Source organism: Tachyglossus aculeatus, chromosome 10, assembly GCF_015852505.1.
Source record: "Tachyglossus aculeatus isolate mTacAcu1 chromosome 10, mTacAcu1.pri, whole genome shotgun sequence".
Taxonomy (NCBI): Eukaryota; Metazoa; Chordata; class Mammalia; order Monotremata; family Tachyglossidae; genus Tachyglossus; species Tachyglossus aculeatus.
In genome coordinates, this window is record NC_052075.1 from 9,138,521 (window position 1) to 9,161,047 (window position 22,527).

The 22,527-nt window shown below is 43.4% G+C and overlaps 1 protein-coding gene across 4 annotated transcripts in view; it reads left to right on the forward strand.

Moving 5' to 3' along the window:
- LOC119933013 (cytosolic beta-glucosidase-like) overlaps positions 1-22,527 on the forward strand; it is a 120,628-nt gene that overhangs the window by 53,901 nt on the left and 44,200 nt on the right. For all 4 annotated transcript variants that reach the window (XM_038752182.1, XM_038752183.1, XM_038752185.1 and 1 more), the window contains one exon: positions 11,204-11,382. In XM_038752182.1, coding sequence (XP_038608110.1) covers positions 11,241-11,382 — 142 coding nt within the window. In that variant the 5' untranslated portion in view covers positions 11,204-11,240. The remainder of the gene's footprint in view (positions 1-11,203; positions 11,383-22,527) is intronic.

The following is a 22,527-nucleotide window of genomic DNA, read 5'->3' on the forward strand; positions in this document are numbered from 1 at the left end:
AGCAGTGGATGGAAGATTTACAAATCAGAGTGCAACTAAGCACGCAGCAGGCTTTTGATTATTTTGGGGGATTAGAGAAACTCTGTGCTTTCCCCTCTTCTCTTTCTTAAATTCCATTTTTTGTCAAAAGGCAGAGTTAAAATGACTTTTTAGACTGTGAGCCCACTGTTGGGTAGGGACTGTCTCTATATGTTGCCAACTTGTACTTCCCAAGCGCTTAGTACAGTGCTCTGCACACAGTAAGCGCTCAATAAATACGATTGATGATGATGATGACTTTGCTAGCCTACCAAAGCAGACAGCCAAAGCAAACATGTAATCTTGGGATCATTTTTGAGAGACAATTTCACTCATGCAAATTAAGTAAACATCTTGGTAATCAATCAATCCATGGTATTTGATTCTTATAGATCGTGAACCCTGGTATCAAGTCTAATTCCTATCTGTGCATTCTCTCCTAGCACTTTAGAACATTGCTCTACCTAAAGTAAGTGCTGAATAAATATTATTGTTACTATTTTTACTATTTATTTAGCACTTGGTATATGCGGAGCATTGCACTAAGCGCTGGGGAGACTGCAGTGCAGCAGTGTTGGTAGACATGTTCCCTATCCACAAGGAGTTTGCTGTCTGGAGAAGCAGCATGGCTTAGTGGATAGAGAAGGGCCTGGGGGCCAGAAGGTCATGGGTTCTAATCCTGGCTCTGCCACTTTTTTGCTGTGTGATCTTGGGCAAGTCACTTGACTTCTCTGTGCCTCAGTTACCTCATCTATAGAATGGGGATTGAGACTTAAACCCCACGTGGGGCAGGGACTGTGTCCAACCCAATTTGCTTGTATCCACCCCAGCACTTAGTACAGTGCCTGACACATAGTAAGTGCTCAACAGATGCCATAATAATAATAATAATAATTATAATTAGAGGGGAGACATATTAAAATAAATTACAGATACGTACTTGTTTTGTTTTGTTGTCTGTCTCCCCCTTCTAGACTGTGAGCCCGTTGTTGGGTAGGGACCATCTCTATATGTTTCCGATTTGTACTTCCCAAGCACTTAGTACCGTGCTCTGCACACAGTAAGCGCTCAATAAATACGATTGAATGAATGAATGAATCTGTGGGACTGAGGATTGGGTGACTATCAAGTGCTTAAAGGGTCCAAGTACCTGGGTGGCTTAGAAGGGAGAAGGGGTGGGGGAAATGAGGGTACATTTGGGGAAGACCTCTTGGAGATGTAATTTTAATTTGGGGTTTGTGTAACTAGTGATATGGAAAGCCCCATAATAAAAAAAGAAGTTTGACCCCAAAACTCAGTTGGCTCTCAGTAGATACCATTGATTGATTTAGTGCCATGAATTTTTGGCCTAAAGGATGAAATGGGAACCAGAATATTTCCCTTGGCCAGAAATTTTCCCTCTAAAGAGTTGGAACATCCTTCTGGATTCATGAGACCTAGTTGTTGGGCTTCCTGAGGTCCTTTGTCTGATCTGAGTCTATGTTTCTACTACAGTGTTTAGAACGGTGCTTAGACACCTTAACAGTTGCTACAATTATTATTATTACTATCCTTATTATTAGTTTCTGTGTCTTGGAAATATAACAATTTGACTGCCCAGGACCTTTTTCCTCTCAAGATCTTGGATCATTTCCCTACCTATCCTCACAGCTCTCCAGAGGTACAGTCAGGGACTGTGGGAAAGTGAGATACAAAGTGGTATTAAGAATGCTCCAAAGTAGAGAATAAGTTAGTGATAGGGTCAAGGTTTGATCTCTGACCTCTGTACATTCAATATTAGACCACAGTGCATGAATAACAGCTGCATCTCCATCGTTGTTTGAATCTTGAAAGAAATGCCTTTGAAATACAGGAGGTAGAAAATCTTGACAGGCAGGGTATAACAGCACCCTTGAATGTTAGCTATATTTAGCATCAAGGGAAGGGCTGGTATGATTATGTAATGCATCCTCTCTATCAGCTACAGCAGCTGCTAAAAATATTCATGAGAGAACAGCTGTTCCATTTCCCTCCTTCTGGCCTCTCCCATCTTACCTGGATAGTGTGGGAAGCAGGCATTCAGCCCTTCCAGCCAGCTTCCTGTGTGGGGTTGGATTCCATTGTAGTGATAACATTGTATAAGCAGAATCTGAAATGTGGTGCTCTGTGTTCCTTGGTTTTCAAGAATATTCCTGGGGAAAGGAAGGCATCAGAGATCCCAGGAAGAAAACAATAGCGTAAACTTGGTTCTCTGTGAAGGTGAAACTGAGCCAACCCGTGGTCAGAGAGACAAAGGAAATATTGTCTAAGTCCCATGAATGGGTCTACATATGCAAAGAATGTCCTCGTCCTATCAGGTGATTTTGCAGATCTGTAGCTACATTATATGTGGGAAAGCACTCAACAGCAAGAGGATACATTTCATGAAACCTCTGAGGCACTTTAGAAGCCAAAGCCCCCAGCAATAAAATGAGAGCCTGTTGAATTTTGAAAGGGAAAGGAGAGAGAGAGAAAAAAGAGCCCTACCTTTTTAAAGGTTCCCTTACTGACTCTGAAGGCCAAAGTCTTGTGGTCTTATTGGATTTCTCCCACCAAGAAAATATTTACAGTTGGTGGAGAACAAATACTGTTAGCCCTAAAGGCTGAATATAGCTGTTTGAGATGGTTGGGACGAATCTGCCGCTAAAAACGAATCTCTTTTTTAGCAGCTTAATGTAGTGGCTAGGAGCTGACATTTCTCCTGAAAGCAATGACAAGCAGGGTTTTCAGAGAATCAATACCTCTTCTGAATGAACAGAGGGAGATTCTGTTTATCTGGGTATGTGCCTGTGTGTTTGTATGTGAGGTCAAAGAGGACTTTGGGAAGGTGTCCTACTGCTTTCCAAACTACAGACTTGGAGGTTTTTTGAAGTCTGAACATAGATTTGTAAAAAGCAAAAGGGAAATACATGTATATTACATGATTTAAATCAAATATAGTCACTGAGTAGACCTAAAAACAACCGAGGAATACTTTATGCAAAATTTAAAAAAATCTCTGAAGAGGGAGATTTCACTCTGTGGGGAAAGTAGAAACTGTTGCAGCTACTTATTGGTGGCATTGTGTGGCAGTTTGAATCTTGAAAGAAATGCCTTTGAAGTACAGGAGGTAGAAAATTTTGACAGGCAGGGTACAAACAGCACACTTGAATGTTAGCTAAGAACCTAAGTCCCTTCAGCATGACCCAGTCCAAAACACTTTTTTTTCAGTCAGTCAATCAGTCAATGATATTTACTGAGCACTTACTATGGGCTCTACTTCTGAGTGCTCTGGAGAGCTTCGGAGAGTACAGTACGATACTTAGCAGACAGGCTCCCTGCCCATAATGAGCTCACAGTCTAGTGGGGGGTGGGGGTGGGGGCAGACATTAATATGAATAAGCAAGTTGTAATATATAATTTAGAGATGCGTACGTAAATGCTGTAGAGTTGGGGGTGGGGTGAATATCAAATATCCAAAGGTCACAGATCCAAGTGCATAGATAATACCGAAGGGAAGAATGTAAGCTCCTTGTGAGCAGGGAATGTATCTGTTTATTGTTGTATTGTACTCTCCCAAGTGCTTAGTGAAGTGCTCTGAGCACAGTAAGCACTCAATAAATATGACTGACTGACTGAATGAATCAATGAATGAAAGGTCGCCAGGGAAAAGAGGACCTAATGGGGGAAGGCTTCTTGGAGAAGGTGACCTTACAGTGTTTTGAAGGTGGAGAAAGTGGTGGTCTGGCATATATGGAGGGTAAGGGTGTTCCAGGTTAGAGGGGAGGATGTGGGAAAGGGGTCGGTTATTAAATAGATGAGATCAGGGCACAGTGAGTAAGCTGGCCTTATAGGAGGGAAGTGAGCAGGCTGGGCAGTAGTAGGAGATGAGTGAAATGAGGTAGAGTGAGGCAAGTTGATGGAGTGATTTAAAACCGATGGTAAGGAGTTTCTGTTTCATGTGGAAGTGGATGGGCAACCTCCGGAGGTTCCTGATCAGCGGGGAAACGTGGACTGAACATTTTTGTTGGTAAATGATCCATGCAGCAGAGTGAATTGTGGATTGGAGTGAGGAGAGATAGGAAGCCGGCAGGTCAGGGGGAGGCAGATGCAGCAGTCCAGGAGGGATAGGGTAAGTGCTTGGATTAGCATGGTGGGCATTTGGATGGAGAGGAAAGGGTGGATTTTAGCAATGTTGTGAGGTAGAACTGACAGGATTTGGTGACATTGAATACAGACTGACAGACTGGGTGGAATGAGAGAGATGAGTCACTTAGTACAGTGCCTGGCACATTATAAGCACTTAACAAATGCCATTATTATTTATGAGTTGGGATAACGCCAAGGATACAGGCTTGTGAATCAGGGAGGATAGCGATGTCTACAGTGATGGGAAAGACAGTGGGAAGGCAGGGTTTTGGTGGGAAGGTAAGGAGTTCAGTTTTGCGACTTCAAGACACAATTCAATTTCCGTGAAGAGCCTCACCTGAAAATAGAGTGTAAAAGTATCGAATAGCATTTTCACAAGAATAATAATAATCTGAGCAAAGTGAAGATTTATCCAGTCAGGTAGCAAAGGAGTTGCTGTGTTTGGTCACCATATGGACCTACCAGGTAGGTGACTACGGAAGCAAAATATTGAGGGCGACAAGCTGTTCCGTGGCGGCTATTAGTAGATCCAGGCTGGCTGGTCTTACATCTTCCATCTCGCTTAGGGCAGGAAAAGCCCCCAAAGTCAGCTCTGCCGGTTGACTCAACGAAACCCCCACTGTGTCAGCTCAAGTGAGACTGACTCTGATTGAGTCGGTGAATAACCTTCCTGTCAGGAGCAGTTAAGGCTGATCCCCCTTGAGTCTGGAAGAGTTCATTTGGATTTGAAACAGCCTTGGGTTTCTTTCGGGAAATCCCACTTTACACCCACTGTTGTTTTCTTCCTCACAACCCCTCTCTCCTAGCTTGTCTCCGGAGAGTGACGCAGGATTTCTTCCCAAGCATCTGTTTTTATTTTGTCGGTGCTTGATTTTTTAACGGTATTTGTTTAGAGTTTACTATATGCCAGGGACTTTACTAAGCACTGGGGTAGATACAGACTAATGATGATGATGGTATTTGTTCAGTGCTTACTATGTGCCAAGCACTGTTCTAATCAGGTTGGACAAAGTCTGTGCTCCACATGGGGCTCACAATGTTAATCCCCATTTTACAGATGTGGTAAATGAGGCACAGAAAAGTTAAGTGATTTGCAGACTGTCACACAGCTGACAAGTGGCAGTAGTGGGATTAGAACCCAGGTCCTCTGACTCTCCATCTCATGCTCTAGACCACACAGCTTCTCTAGGTGCTTGATGGATACACACTCTCTCTCCCCCTTTCTATCTCTCTCTCTCTCTCTCACACACACACACATACACAATATATAATTATTATTTGATTATATATAATATACACTGTAGTATTACTATATTATACAGATGTAGTCAGATTAGTAATTATAATATTTTTTTCAGCAACGCACTATACTGAGCACTTGAGAAGAACAACAGAAGCATAAGATATATTCTCTGCCCACAGGGAATTTACTTTCTAATGCAGGTGTACAGGCATAGATATGTTCACAAGCAGTGGACTCAGAATAAATAAGATTGAATGATCAGCCGAATAGACATATGTACCTAAGTGCTAAGGATGGGAAAAAGTAGACACATAAGTGTAAGAGATGCCTGAAAGGTTGGTACAATAATGATAATAATAATTTTGGTATTTGTTAAGCACTTACTATGTGCCAAACACTGTTCTAAGCGCTGGGGGAGATACAAAGTAATCAGGTTGTCCCACGTGGGGCTCACAGTCTTAATCCCCATTTTCCAGATGAGGTAACTGAGGCCCAGAGAAGTGAAGTGACTTGCCCAAAGTCACACAGCTGACAAGTGGCGGAGCCGGGATTAGAACCCATGACCTCTGACTCCCAAGCCCGGGCTCTTTCCACTGAGCCATGCTGCTTCTCTAAGGTACTGGGTAGAGAGAAGCAGTGTGGCTCAGTGGAAAGATCCCGGGCCTGGGAGCCAGAGGTCGTGGGTTCTAATCCCAGTTCCGCCACTTGTCAGCTGTGTGACTTTGGGCAAGTCACTTCACTTCTCTGTGCCTCAGTTACCTCATCTGTAAAATGGGGATTAAGACTGTGAGCCCCCCATGGGACAAACTGATCACCTTGTAGTCATTCATTCATTCATTCAATCATATTTATTGAGCGCTTACTGTGTGCAGAGCACTGTACTAAGTGCTTGGGAAGTACAAGTTGGCAACATATAGAGACGGTCCCTACCCAACATCGGGCTCACAGTCTAGAAGGGGCAGACAGAGAACAAAACATATTAACAAAATAAAATAAACAGAATAAATATGTACAAATAAAATAAATAAACAGAGTAATAAATACGTACAAGCATATATACCTATATACAGGTAACCTCCCCAGCACTTAGAACGGTGCTTTGCACATAGTAAGCGCTTAATAAATGCCATCATTATTGTATAGTCTCAGATTAGGGGCTTGCCACATGAAATCCTTGTGGGTGTGATCCTTCTGTCTCCCTCTGACCCTCTCAATCCATCAATCAATCAATCAATCGTATTTATTGAGCGCTTACTGTGTGCAGAGCACTGTACTAAGCGCTTGGGAAGTACAAGTTGGCAACATAAAGCAGTCCCTGCCACCCATTTCCTATTTATTGCCTCCATTGGGGTGCGGTGGGGCTTATCTACCAAAGGCAGGGACTTTGGACTAATTGAAAAGAGAGTCCTAGGAAAATAAACTCACAGGAGAGCACCTTCTTTCAAGGCCTAGATAGAACCCCTTTTGTGTTGCTTTGCTGTCGTTTTCTATGCAAAGGGCTCGTTCAAAATATACTTTCGTGCTGGAACATGCATATGCACGGCGATATGTTTGGTCAGTTCAAGATTAACATTATTAAAGTGCACATTGACAAGTTGCAGAAACTATTGGGGCTCCAAACGGCTAAATTAGCAATTCCCCAAAAAAGTTGCAATATTGCCACCTAGCGTGCTGAAAGGGAAGCGGTTGCTTATTTCTTCAGTTCATTCATTCGTTCAATCGTATTTATTGAGCGCTTACTGTGTGCAGAGCACTGTACTAAACGCCTGGGAAGTCCAGGTTGGCAACATATAGAGACGGTCCCTACCCAACAGTGGGCCCTCAGTCTAGAAGTTCTTTATTTCATTCAGCATTAAAGTCCTGAGGTATTTGACAGGTATTCCTGTATATATGTTTGTACATATTTGTTACTCTATTTATTTATTTATTTTACTTGTACATATCTATTCTATTTATTTTATTTTGTTAGTATGTTTGGTTTTGTTCTCTGTCCCCCCCTTTTAGACTGTGAGCCCACTGTTGGGTAAGGACCGTCTCTATATGTTGCCAACTTGTACTTCCCGAGCGCTTAGTACAGTGCTCTGCACACAGTAACCGCTCAATAAATACGATTGATGATGATGATTTGACCTCAAAGGCCCATCACTTTAGCTCAAACGGCAGAGACAAGCCTTATGTAGTGATCGTTTAAAGTAGGATAGAGCAGCCCAGTTCAGTTATGCATCTTAGACTGGAATATAATAATAATAATAATAATGGCATTTATTAAGCACTTACTATGTGCAAAGCACTATTCTAAGCACTGTGGAGGTTACAAGGTGATCAGGTTGTCCCACGGTGGGCTCACAGTCTTCATCCCCATTTTACAGATGAGGTAACTGAGGCCCAGAGAAGTGAAGTGACTTGCCCAAAGTCACCCAGCTGACAATCGGTGGAGCCAGGATTTGAACCCATGACCTCTGACTCCAAAGCCCGTTCTCTTTCCATTGAGCCACGCTGCTTCTCTGTGTGTTATCAGAATATCACAGGCTGTCATTAATAAATGACAAATAAATGACAGTGTGAATATCACAGGCTGTGCCCTGTAAAGACAATGGATTGGGGTATTTTGAAGGCAATTGGGGAGAGGAAGACTTTGGGAATTAGGAATCAATCAATCAATCTATCAATAGTATTTATTGAGCGCTTACTGAAATGCGATCAGCATCGCCATTTAGGTGAAGGAATACGGTTCATTCATTCATTCGTATTTATTGAGTGCTTACTGTGTGCAGAGCACTGTACTAAGCGCTTGGGAAGCACAAGTCGGCAACATGTAGAGATGGTCCCTACCCAACCACGGGCTCGCAGTCTAGAAGGGGGAGACAGACAACAAAACAAAACATGCCAACAGGTGTCAAAATCATCAGAACAAATAGAATTATAGCTTGAGCGCTTACTGTGTGCAGAGCACTGTACTAAGCGCTTGGGAAGTACAAGTCAGCAACATATAGAGACGGTCCCTACCCAACCACGGGCTCACAGTCTAGAAGGGGGAGACAGACAACAAAACAAAACATGCCAACAGGTGTCAAAATCGTCAGAACAAATAGAATTATAGCTTGAGCGCTTACTGTGTGCAGAGAACTGTACTAAGCGCTTGGGAAGTACAAGTCAGCAACATATAGAGACGGTCCCTACCCAACCACGGGCTCACAGTCTAGAAGGGGGAGACAGACAACAAAACAAAACATGCCAACAGGTGTCAAAATCGTCAGAACAAATAGAATTATAGCTTGAGCGCTTACTGTGTGCAGAGCACTGTACTAAGCACTTGGGAAGTACAAGTCTCCCACACTACTGGGGTGTGGGAGAGAGAGGTGGGGCCCAAATGGGATAAAAGGACCGAAAAGGTTGCCCCAGTATCAATTAGAAAGTCAATCAGTCAATCAATCAATCGTACTTATTGAGCGCTTACTGTGTGCAGAGCACTGTACTAAGTGCTTGGGAAGTACAAGTTGGCAACGTATAGAGATGGTCCCTACCCAACAAGGGGCTCACAGTCTAGAAGGGGGAGACAGACAACAAAACAAAACAATGTGAACAGGGGTCAAGTCATCAGAATAAATCGAAGTATAGAAGTGAAAGAATAGAAGTAAATCACCGTTCTATTCAGCTGATCAGCTGTTTGTAAAATGTAATCATTCCGAAGGCCCCATAAAAGAAGGAAGCCACCGTCGTGAAAAAAGGCCACTGTCATTAATAAATACAGAGGATTTAAAGGCATGTTGCTACTTACTAAATGTTTTAAACTGACTGTTAGTTCCTCGTGGGCAGGGAGCATGTTTACCAACTCTTGTACTGCACTCTCCCAAACCCTTAGTACAGTGTTCTGTACACAGGTAAAGGCTCAGTAAGCACCAGTGATTGTTTCAAATCGTTCAAAGAATACCCAGTTCTCCCCTTCATCCCTCAATTTTCTGTCCAATGCTGCTTTTTATTATCTTCAGATGATCGTCTCAATCGACCGAATGGTGTTCAAACGTTGGAGGCGTAGTTAGGGAATGAAATCTCCTTCTTTATCTTGCCTAGAGGAAGGACAGGCTGTCTGAAGTCTGCAAAGGGGCCCCTTGTGGACCTTAAGTCCACAACTATGTTGCCAACTTGTAGTTCCCAAGCGCTTAGTACAGTGCTCTGCCCACAGTAAGCGCTCAATAAATACGATTGATTGATTGATTGATTAAGTCGGGGTGGGAGGGTGAAGGGAGTTGATTTTCCACCCTGCACACTGGGCAGGGAGACTATGTTACCCTGCACCCTTCCATCCTATTATTGATGTCTCTGAGTGCTATTGATGCCTGTTTACTTGTTTTGCTGTCTGTCTCCCCCCTTCTAGACTGTAAGGCCGTTGTGAACAGGGATTGCCTCTTTTTATTGCTGAATTGTACTTTCCAAGCACTTGGTAGAGTGCTCTGCTCACACTAAGTGCTCAATAAATCCGATTGCATGAATGAATGGTTGTTCTGCTTCCACCCCTCAATGTACTGTGAGCCCACTGTTGGGTAGGGACTGTCTCTATATGTTGCCAATTTGTACTTCCCAAGCGCTTAGTACAGTGCTCTGCACATAGTAAGCGCTCAATAAATACGATTGATGATGATGATGATGATGTGTCACTCCCTCCGCCGGCCCCATCTCTCTCTCAAAGCAGCCCCAAGAGCCACACTGAGCTAGTGCCAGGAAAACAACATCACAAACAGCTGTTTCCTTGGGAGTAATTTTATTCTTAAAGCCAGGAAGCAGCATGGCATAGTGGATAGAGCCTGGCCTGGGAATCAGAAAGTCATGGGTTCTAATCCCAGCTCACCACTTGTCTGCTGTGTGACCTCGGGCAAGTCACTTCACTTCCCTGGGCCTCAGTTCCCTCATCTGTAAAATAAGGATTAAGACTGGGGGCCCCAGATGGAACAACCTGACTAGCTTGTATCTACCCCAGCTCTTCGAATGGTGCTTGACACATAGTTGGTGTTTAACAAATACCACCACTATTATTATTATCATTCAACAGCGTAGTTTTGTTGGATTTCCAGTGATTTAACCTGGGGGCCAAAATAATAAGGATAGTTGTGTCTTTGTGCACTTACTATGTGTCAAGCATCGTTCCAAGTGCTAGGATAATTCTATTCTATTAGAATTAGCTCTATTCTATTTATTTGATTTTGTTAATGTGTTCTGTGTTGTTCTCTGTCTCCCCCTTCTAGACTGTGAGCCCGCTGTTGGGTAGGGACCATCTCTATATGTTGCCAACTTGTACTTTCCAAGCGCTTAGTACAGTGCTCTGCACACAGTAAGCGTTCAATAAATACAATTGATTGATAAATAGAGTTAATCAGATTGGACACAATCCCTGTCCCACATGGAGTTCACGGTCTAAGGGACTCACAACCTAAAGAAGTGCACATGGCCTCAGCTGTGCCCTCTCCCCAAATTACCTTGGCTCTGATTTTAGACCGTAAGCCACCTGAAGACCAGGGGACCGTGCCTAATTCCTGCCATGTGCTGCGTAAAGCGCTCCGCACACAGTGAGTGCTTGACAAATACGGACACAGCGACCATCGCTGGTGCTGCTACTGCAACACAGGCCGACAGCTTGGAAAAGCCAACGGCCGAAGAGCTTTTTTCGTGGGAACCAGTCACAATGGGCTTTCTGTCTAGTCTGCGACTCTGCCAAGTCATTCGCTGTCCACGTGAACTGAGGGCGTGCCCGGGGAACTTTGTCCCTTTCATCCCAACCTGTGTCTCGTTCGTGTTTTGCAGCAGCACAATTTAGCAGCTTGAGCCCGACAGACCGTTTATGCACGTGCTCTCCCCGGAGGCCCCACCAGCCAGCCTCTCCAGCAACATCATGGCTCGACCAAGCAGTAGAGAGCAGCCCATCATGCCTTTCCCAGAAGGATTTGCTTGGGGAGCAGCAACGGCAGCTTACCAGGTGGAAGGTAGGAGAGGAGGCCGGAGGGAGTTCATTGATTTGGTTGGGCTGGGGACAGGATCGGGATCAATCATCATCATCAATCGTATTTATTGAGCGCTTACTATGTGCAGAGCACTGTACTAAGCGCTTGGGAAGTACAAATTGGCAACATATAGATACAGTCCCTACCCAACAGTGGGCTCACAGTCTAAAAGGGGGAGACAGAGAACAAAACCAAACGTACTAACAAAATAAAATAAATAGAATAGATAGGTACAAATAAAATAAATAAATAAATAAATAGAGTAATAAATATGTACAAACATATACATATATACAGGTGCTGTGGGGAAGAGAAGGAGGTAAGATGGGGGGATGGGGAGGGGGATGAGGGGGAGAGGAAGGAAGGGGCTCAGTCTGGGAAGGCCTCCTGGAGGAGGTGAGCTCTCAGCAGGGCCTTGAAGGGAGGAAGAGAGCTAGTTTGGCGGATGGGTAGAGGGAGGGCATTCCAGGCCCTCCGGGATGACATGGATCAATGAATCCATGACGTAGAGAAGCAGCATGGCCTAGTGGCTAGAGCCCTGGCCTGGGAGTGAAAAGATCATGGCTTCTAATCCCGGCTCCACCACTTGTCTGCGTGTGACCTTGGCCAAGTCACTTCACTCCTCTGGGCCTCAGTTACCTCATCTGGAAAAGGGGGATTGAGACTGTGAGCCCCACGTGGATCAGGGACTGTGTCCAACCTGATTTGCTTGTATCCACCGCCGCGCTTAGAACACTGCCTGGTACATAGTAAGCGCTTTAACAAATACCTTTTTTTTATAACTGTAGGCACAGCACCATGTTAAGGGCTTGGGAGGGAACAGTGGAGCTAGAAAACACAATCCTTGCCTTCACGGGGTTTACAGTCTAAGCCAGATCGCTTTACTTCTGGGTCCCTGGCGAATAAAGGGAGGATTCCTCCTCCTCCTTGTATTGTGCCTGGGAGAAATCGTTCATCGATGATCACCATTTCATTCCCAGAGTCTTTGCTGAGCTAATTAGTGTCACATTCTCTTTGTACTCTGCCCTGGACTTTCCCTACTTATCCACTAAATTTTGTCACCTTTGATTATAAACCGAAACCTACCGTAGGCCACTTAGAGAAACAGAAGCACAAGTTTTCACTTTTTTGTTCTACAATTTAGGTGAAAAGTCAGTCAGTGCTGCTGGTGTAAGGATACTACACGTTTGGTAGCTCAACGTGGGAGGGGATAGAGGTCAGAGTCTCTATGAGAGCAGGACTAAAAAGGCAGAAAAGGTGGAAAGAGAGCGACTGGGAGGGACAGAGGCAGAAACAAAGAGTCAGTGATACAGAAAAAGTCAGAGAGAGGGAATAGAATAGAAGGGGAGAAGGGGACAAAGTGGAGGGGGGAGGGCAGAGGGGCCCATCGTCCCATATTTTTGAGTGTGAGAAGACTCTCCCTCTTAATGTGGGATGTCTGGTCACATCATGAGGATATGACCATTAGGATTTTTAAGGATTCTCTCTCTCTCTCACACACAAACACACTCACACACAAACACACACACCCTCTCTCTCTCTCTCTCTCTCTCTCTCTCTCTCTCTCTCTCTCTCTCTCTCTGTCTTTCTTTCACACTCACAAATCTAGATTTGAACCAAACAGCAAAAAAATGCACTAAAACCAGCCGCTTGCAATTCAAGCTGGCCCATGCCACTTTGGCCAGTCAAAATAGATCCTGACTACATTCTGCTGACTGGATACCCAACTGCAAGCTACTCTGAGAGTCCTCAGGTGGGTTATGATAGGTTGAGGAACAATCTGAGAGCTTTTATGACAAAACACAAATAAAGTAAGTGACTATCTTTGTCCCTGGTGATAGGGATCCCTCCTGGGTAGAGGAGATTACAGGAAACCTTTCCACAGAGAAATGTCCCTGAGGGTCAGTGACACCACCACCAGCTAGTCTTTCTAGTTGGAGGCCTAGGAGACAAAGATGGAAACTAGCCCGATACAGAGACATCTTCTGCTACTAAGAACCCTTCTGTGGATGAGGGGAGAAGAAACAGTGAAAAAGAAATGCTAAATCCTGTATTCCAATAGCTTCATCGGACTGAGAATGAAGTTCTGAAAACGAAGAATAAAGAATGAAGGCTGGACTGTAATGGAAGTGGAGTGGGTGGGGTTGTATTTCCTGAGAAACTGATCGTGAACAGGCAGGCTTTAGTCTACCCTCTTCACTTGTGCTTTTCTCTTGTTTCCGCGGTTTCTCCCAGGTGTCTGTCTCTCCCCCACTTCTCTTTATCTTAAGCCATTTTTTTGCTTATGATTTCAGAAGCGCTTAATGTTCTTCGCATAAAAGTACGCTGTGCACAACCTCCAGGGCTTCAGAGAAAAGCCGCCATATAAATCTGATAAATAAACAAATAAATACATAAATAAGAGGTGTAAGCAAGAGGGAAATTATGGGTTTTAGGTGTGCTATAAAGAGCAACATAAAACTGTAAAATAATATTTGTTAGGCTGAAAGGCAGCAGGGAAATTATAGGTGATCATTGTATATGTCAGGAAGGCCTCACCGGTGTGTTAGTAAGTTGTGATGTACCCAATTTTAACTCTTTGTAAATTTTAACCCAATGACAATTTTCCGTTGAATGAGATGTTATAACTGAGGCAGCAGCCTACTAAATGGTGTTGTTTCTTTTCCCAGGAGGTCGTCCTGCCTAGGAGATGTGCAAATGCCAGCTAGTAGTAGTAATGGTGGTATTTATTGCGGGCCTAGTGGAAAATTCACAGGCCTGGGAGTCAGAGGTCCTGAGTTCTAATCCTGACTCTGTCACATGCCTCCTGTGTGACCTTGGGCAAGGCATTTAACTTCTCAGTGACTCAGTTACCTCATCTGTAAAATGGGTACTAAGATTGTGAGCCCCCCATGGGCCAGGGGCTGTATCGAGCCTGATTAACTTGTATCTCCCCCAGTTCTTAGAACTGTGCTTGGCACATATCAAGTGCAATTTGTAATGTAATTATTATTATAAATCTTATGGGGCTATAAGTGCAAAACACTGTTCCCAAATGCTTGGGAAAGTGCAACTGAAGGAAAAGATACTTTCCCTGCACAAGACCAACTTACCCTCTAATGGATCCAGACCCTATAACCTTTCTGAGCATACTACTCCTAGGTTCAGAGCAAGGCTCACAATGGACAAAGTTTAAGTACTAAATCTCAATTTAAATCTCTCTGGGGCCTGAATTTCTTGTCCTTTCATAGGTAGAATATAGCAGTACCTAGTGATAGAGTTCCGATTTGAACCAGTTATTTTAATTCAGCCTTATAATGCATATTATTACACCTGGGATTTACAAATCCATATCTATTATGGAAAAGACTGCATTATACCTAAGTCTTCACAGAAAAAGGTAGGGGATTCCAAAAGTTGCATATGGAGGTGAACCACCATACAAGTTTGAAGAGCAGCCAATAAGGATAATTCAGGTCCTAAACCTCCTGGGGAAAACATGCTGAAGGGGAAAGAGGGAGGAGGAGGATTTTGGCCTGAATTATCCAGATAATTTCCCCACTTCACTCTCCTTGTGTGCATCCAAACACATTTCAGAAAAAAAAACTAAGGTGCCTTAATTTTAACTTCGTGTCTCACAAGTTTCATGGAAACAGGCATTTTTAGTTTATAGAAATGATTGTAAGTTTACAAACCAATCAAACAAAGAGCCATTCTCCACAGCAATGGTAGCACAGACACAGTCATTGTGCTAATGTTAGAGGGTTTGACCGTGAATCTGACCAACGGGGCTGTGTTCCTTTGAAATTGTTATGTGTCAAATAGGGTGTGCATAATGAGTGTACAAGATAACTAAATTTAACTTTTAGTTTTTTTAATAGGTAATGAAAAATTCCTTGAAATTTTTCATCCAGTTCATGCCCTTTCTGTAGGTTTTTAGGATCATAATTACTATGTTTTGAGGGTAGCTTAAAAAAAAGGGAAACCATGACAAAGAGACTGTTGAGTGAAAGTCATCAGCTCATTCCCTCCCTGTGGGGAGTTGGGAGAAAGACAACAATGTCCTGAGGAGCCTTTGTGGGATGAAGATCGGTCTCAATTCGCCTACTTTGTATTCACCCCAGTGCTTAGTATAATGTTCAGCACTTAGCAGGCATCAAATATGGAGTAATACTATTATTAATCAATGGTATTTGTTGAGTGCTGACTGTGTGCTGAGCACTGTAATAAGCGTTTGGGAAAAGTACAACAGAGTTGGTAGACATAATCCGTGCCCCCAGAGAGCTTACAGACAGCAACTACTACTACTTATTACTGCTACTACAACTATCACTACTACTGTGACCAAGAGAGGGTCTTGAAGAAGCATGGCCAAGTGGCAAGAGCAAGGATTTAGGAGTCATCATCATCATCATCATCAATCGTATTTATTGAGCGCTTACTATGTGCAGAGCACTGTACTAAGCGCTTGGGAAGTACAAATTGGCAACATATAGAGACAGTCCCTACCCAACAGTGGGCTCACAGTCTAAAAGGGGGGACAAGAGGGGAGCCAAGAGGATGTCTAATCCCGGCTCTGCCACTTGTCTGCTGTGTGACCTTGAGAAAGTCATTTCACTTCTCCGTTACCTCATCTGAAAAATGGGGATTAAGACGTTGAGCCCAGGGTGGCACAGGGACTGTGTCCAACCTGATTACCTTGTATCTACCTCAGCGCTTAAAACAGTGCTTGGCGCATAGTAAGAGCTCGAGAGCTACCATAATAATGATTATTTCTTATCAATATTATCTCTTCATCTCAGGGTGGAGGGCTATGCTAGGGATGGGGCGAGGCTCTCTCTGAGACATACTTGCTGGTCTCACTCTCTTTGCCCACGCATAAGGACTCTTTTTAGGCTGTACTTCCCAAGCGCTTAGTACAGTGCTCTGCACACAGTAAGCGCTCAATAAATACGACTGAATGAATGTAGAGGGAGCCTTTCTGTTAGCCGTCATGGCCAGGTGAGGTTGGCCCATCCGCTGGCAGTCATCCAGGAGTGGGAGTGAAAGGCCCTTCTCCCCTCAGGGACTCCCTATCAGAAATGCAAGGAAGAATTGACTTGAATGGGTCTTATTTACTCGAAAATCCTAAAGATGATGTATTAAGGCAGTTGTGGCATAATGTGAAAATACAGATAGAGTTAAAACAACAACCATGAATTATCATTTAAATATGTGCTCGGGGACTTTAAAAAATGTTCATTATTTACTCAAAAGACAGTAATAGCTCCTTTAGAGTCATTACAGTCCATCATACAAATGCATATTTAGGGATCTTTGGAAAAGCTGATTTTTCACCTGATGGACCATAACAACTTCATGTATCTTATAAATCATTACCCAAGACTAGATTCCAGTCTCAATTAGGAGACACACATCACCGCATATGTTAACAAATCTCTTAACATAGCTTGGGAGGCTAAATGCTAGGGATAATTTTTTGCATTTGCTTGGTGAACTTGGAGTATTTAAGACAGGGTTCTGGCCTCGAGGGACTTTAAACTAGGGATTATTTCAATTTCTTTCAAATCAACTGCTATAAAGCCTCATGAAATTTTCATGGAAAAAAAGCTTGTGCGCGTTTGCTGGGAAATAGGAAATACAAATAAAATTGACTTCAGTGTATTGGTGTGCCATCACCTGCATTTCCAGTGACTGGTTTGCAGACTGTAAATTATCTGGAAATTGTTTTAGTGCCTGTCTCCCCTTTCCAGACTGTAAGCTTCTTGAGGGCAGGGATCCTTGCTACCAACTCTACTGTACTCTCCTAAGAGCCTAGGACAGGGGTCTGTACACAGTAATAATAATAATAATGATAATAATGGCATTTGTTAAGCACTTGCTGTGTGCCAAGCATTCTTTTAAGCACTGTAGGGGGTGGGGGGTACAAGGTAATCAGGTTGACCTACATGTGGCTCACAGTCTTAATCTCCATTTTGCAGATGAGGCACAGAGAAGTTGAGTGACTTGCCCAAAATCACACAGCTGACAAGTGGCAGAGCTGGGATGAGAACCCAAGACCTCTGAATCCCAAGCTTGTGCTCTTTCCACTGAGCCACGCTGTACATGCCAATAAATGGTATTGATGGATTGATTGATTGGATGGGTTGGGGGTAGGCCAAGTTTCCAAATGGGGTGTGAACCAAATTCTCAAGCTGTTCAAAGCCCTTGCTTTCCCAAACCATAGTTCTTACTTTTCCTCCGCCCCAACCTCCACCGTGGCCTCCATCTTCTAGTCTTGAAAGAATTGAATGTTAGTAGATGAAGTCACCCCCATCTATAAATGGATCCTGTGAGAGATACTGTGACCACCACTGCTCTTCAAATGGGTTAGGAAATACAGCACTCCTAAAGTTTGTCTAGGAACCGGACACCAAGGTTCCTGACTGACTAGATCAAACATTAAATAGCTGTCCATGCCGCTTTAGGCTGTGAGCTTACTGTGGGTAGGGAATATTATGGTATATTTGTTATATTGTACTCCTCCAAGTGCTTAGTACAGTGGTCTGCACACAGTAAGCCCTCGATAAATACAATTGATCAATTAATTGATCCATGAATATGATGCTATGGATTTAAGAAAATCCCCTCAATTTCCAGCTGGTACAGTGGATGGTTTCCTGAGTTTGGGCTTTTCCTAGAGTTTTGGGAAATTCTGTGCAGGTATACAGGTTGACTCATTTAAAAGCAATTCCATCAGGTTTAGTTTTTTCTTTTTAGTACCTTGTTTCATAGTTCCGCTCCAATCTTTCATTTGAAGAGGAACCTGGGGAATAGGATTCTGGCTGAGACATGGATGGTATTTAAAGGGATCAGACTCCTGAGGCCAGTCTACAAAGTAAAACAAAAATTCATACGCTTTGGTTAGGTTTCCTGGATGGGCTGTCTAGACTGTGCTGAATTCACAGGATGATTGCACAACCCTTCGCTTCACCTGGCTCGGTGGAACTGCCCTCAATATGCCAGTTTGAGCAAATGCAATGAAAACCAACCCTAAACTGACCAAGGTGCTGCTCTGGAGCATTTATTGTGGGCCCGGTTAGCCCCACGCTTTCCCACACTGCCTGGCCATCGGGCAATATCATTGCATGCTCCAGTGGAGTGAATCTTATGGGCCCACATTGCGACTGAAAATCGTTGGCTGAGGGTTAGATCATTCATTGGGAAAATATCAACAATCAGTAGTATTTTTAGAGTACTTACTGTGTGCAGAGCACTGTACTAAGCCCTTGGGAGAGTCCAGTATAATGGAGTACATAGTCCCGGCTCACAGTGAGCTTACAGTCTTGCAGGGGAGACAAACATTAATAGAAATAAATAAATTACAAATGTGGACATAAGTATTGTGGAGCTGAGGGAGGGGTGAATAAAGGGAGCAATTCCAAGTTGCAAGGGGAATGGGAAAAGAGGAAATGAGGACTTAGGGAAGGCCTCTTGGAGGAGAGGTGCCTACGATAAAGTTTTGAAATGGCCAAAAGTAATTGTCTGCTGGATATGAAGAGGGAGGATAGTCCAGGCCAGAGGCAGGATGTGGGCGAGAGGTCAGTGGTAAGATGGATGAGGTCGAGGAACAGTGAATAGGTTGGCTTTAGAGAACCAAGAGTGCAGGCTGGGTTGTAGTAGGAGAGCAGTGAGGTAAGAAGGCAAGGTGACTGAGTACTTTAAAGCCGATGGTAAGGAGTTTTTGTTTGATGAGGAGGTGGATGGGTGACCACTGGAGGTTCTTGAGGAGTGGGGAAACATGGACTGAAGGTTTTAGTAGAAAAGTGATCAGGGCAGCAGAGTGAAGTATGAACTGGAGTGGGGAGAGACAGGAGGCAGGGAGGTCAAGAAGGACGTTGATACAATAATCAAGGCAGGATAAGATAAGTGTTTGGATTGACATAGTAGCAATTTGGATGGAGAGGAAAGGATGGATTTTGGCAACGTTGTGGAGGTTGACCTGAGAGGATTTAGTGACAGAGTGAATATGTGGGTTGAATGAGAGAGATGAGTCGAGGATAACACCAAGGTTATGGGCCTGTGAGACAGGAAGGGTGGTAGTGCTGTCTACAGTGATGGGTAAATCACAGGGAGGAGAGGGTTTGGGAGGGAAGATAAGGAGTTCTGTTTTGGACATGTTATTTTTGAGATGTTGGTGGGACAACGTTCCCCCCCCGCCCCAACCCCAGACTGTGAGCTTATTGTGGGCAGGGATTGTCACTCTATTACTGTACTGTACTTTCCCAAGCACTTAGTACAGTGCTCTTCACACAGTAAGTGCTTAATGAATGCGATTGAGTGATGAATGACAACCAAGTAGAGATATCTTGAAGGCAGGAGGAAATGCGAGACTGCGGTGAGGGAGAGAGATCAGGGCTGGAGATGCAGATTTGGGAATCATCCGCATCGAGGTGGTAGTTGAAGCCGTGGGAGTGAATGAGTTCTCCAAGGGAGTGGGTAGAGATGGAGAATAGAAGGGGACCCAGAACTGAACCTTCAGGGACTCCCATAGTTAGTGGGTAGGAGACAGAGGATATATATGGCCTAGATCCCCACTGGCTGAGAAATTTGGGTAATTGAGGCAGTTATCCAGGAAATTGAAGGGAATGCAAAGTATTGCCCCAAATTATAAATGCCTTTCTCCATTAATAAGTGGCATGACAGTGGAAAGAGCATAGACCTTGGAGTCAGGTGACCTACCACTGGCCTGCTGGGTGACTTCAGACAACTCACTTAACTTCTCTGTGCCTCAGTTTCCTCATCTGTAAAATGGAGATGATGCCCATTTTCTCTAGCTTTTAGACTGGTATGGTGCTGGGACTCTTTCCAATCTGATCATCTTGTATGAATCCCAGCACTTAGCATCTAGTTAGCCTCTTATAAGTATCACAATTATTACTAAAATCAGCTGGAGAATTGCTAAAGTCTCCAATTCACTTTAAGCTCAGAAGCTTAGTCTGAGTCTTTAGTGGGTAGTTTTTCCATTTCATTTCCATTTCTAGACTGTGAGCCCACTGTTGGGTAGGGACCGTCTCTATATGTTGCCAACTTGTACTTCCCAAGCGCTTAGTACAGTGCTCTGCACACAGTAAGTGCTCAATAAATACAATTGAATGAATGAATGAATTTCACGTTTAATTTCTATTGATGAACCTAATTTGATTAGAAGGTGAAATTAAAACAGAATTCATTTACAACAAGCCATTCTCAGAACTTTTGGAATTTTAACAGGCTTTGGGCAAATGAAAATTCAGGTTAGAAAATATAGTCACAGACATGGATACAATACCGCAGTTACTATCTTTTGGGAAGAAACTAACTAATAATGTTCAGCTTTATAAGTCGGTGTGCATAACATTCCTGCAAACACTGGAAAAAAACATCTTATTCATTTATATTAACATCTCTCTCCCCCTCAAGGCTATAAGCTTGATGGGGGCAGGAAACCTGTCTACTTTTATATTGTACTCTTCTGAGTGCTTAGTACAGTGCACTTCACACAATAAACGCTCAATAAATAGTCAGTTGCTCATTCATTTCATTATCGTATTTATTGAGTGCTTACTGTGTGCAGAGAACTGTACTAAGCACTTAAGAGAGCACAATATAACCCTAAACAGACACATTCCCTGCCCACAATCAGCTTACAGTCTAGAGGACTGACCTTGTAATTTTAATTTTTTGCTGTTAGAACGGGCAGGACTCTTGTATGTGAATACCTAGGATTTCAGCTTCCTAAAACCACCAGCATACTGTGAGATCTTCTGAAAGTCTCTTAATTTCTGCCCTTGAACTATGGACAAAAAGGTGATGTTAATATTAGTGGATAAAGCACTTAGATTTGCCTGCATAAACGATACTATGTCAATGTAAAGTACCATTGAATATTTATTGTCTGCCAGATTGTGCCAAATGGCCTAGAGAAAAGGCAGTCAAATTTATGTAAACCTTTTGTACAGTGTCCCAGATACTCTGTGAAGGGTGTTATATATATATGAATGAATAAACAAATAGAATAAACATTATTTTAAATTTTGATGGTGCATCAGTACGCTCTTGGATGTTGGCCAACGTATGGACTATGTCATTGAAATGAAGCGTCTACTTTGGTGTAAGTGGTTTCAGACTCATAAATATTTTTAAACCCACAGGCAATGCAAAACAACTAATGTTTCTTTACAGTTTTGTTTCAGCAAATAAAGGTAAATTACATTTTTGCTTAAAATGTGTGGGAAGCCATCGGCTCTTACCCACAGGATTGCTTCGAGAATCCCCCCGGCTCCTGCTGCCTTCTTGCCTCTCATTCTCTATTTTCCCTCTAAAGTATTTCTTACTGTCCCTGCACTGTAACTTTGCAATACTCTATCATGAGAAATCCGAGTCTTGAAGAAATATGCAGGATTATTATCTACAAACATTTTACGAAGCTTAAAGTTTCTCTGATGTAGATAGACTGAAGTTCGATTCCGTGATAGGAGGTAAGAGCGATGGAAGCAATTAGTTTGGGTCGGTTCACTGCATAATCTAAATGGGTTCAGCGCAAGGACATAGAATGTGACAACGGACCCAGGGGAACTCACTGTGACTTTGCAGATTCCTGTAACACTTCTAATTAGGTGTCTCCAGTACGCTGAACCTCGCGTCACATGGTGATTTGGCAAGACCCATGAACACAGTGAATAGAACAGCCTGGCCAGAGAGAGGTAATTCTGCCTCTGGTTTCTACGCCGTAAATAAATGCAAAAGCAATTTATTTGGAAACATTTAGAAACTAGCTTTCCCAGCATGGTTTTTTTTTTACAAAGTCAAATGAGTTCCTTGAATTGACAAGTAGTGCCAACTTATTTGCCTATTTTCAAAGGAGCTCTAGCCATTGTAAATGGGGCAGATGCATGGTGATTTGAAGACACTAGAGCTTAGATTCCAGTGGGGTGGGAATCTTTTTCTGTGGAGTTTATGGAGGAAGGGGAACTATGGCAATGCAAATTTGAAATTCAGCTCCCCCTAGCAAGCCTACCTGGTTGACTTGCATGGTCCCAGAGATTCAGACATCGGTTTTCAGGTACCCTCAGTCATGAGATTCATGCTATGGAGGGGCTGCAGATCCCCTGAGGTCAGGGACACTGG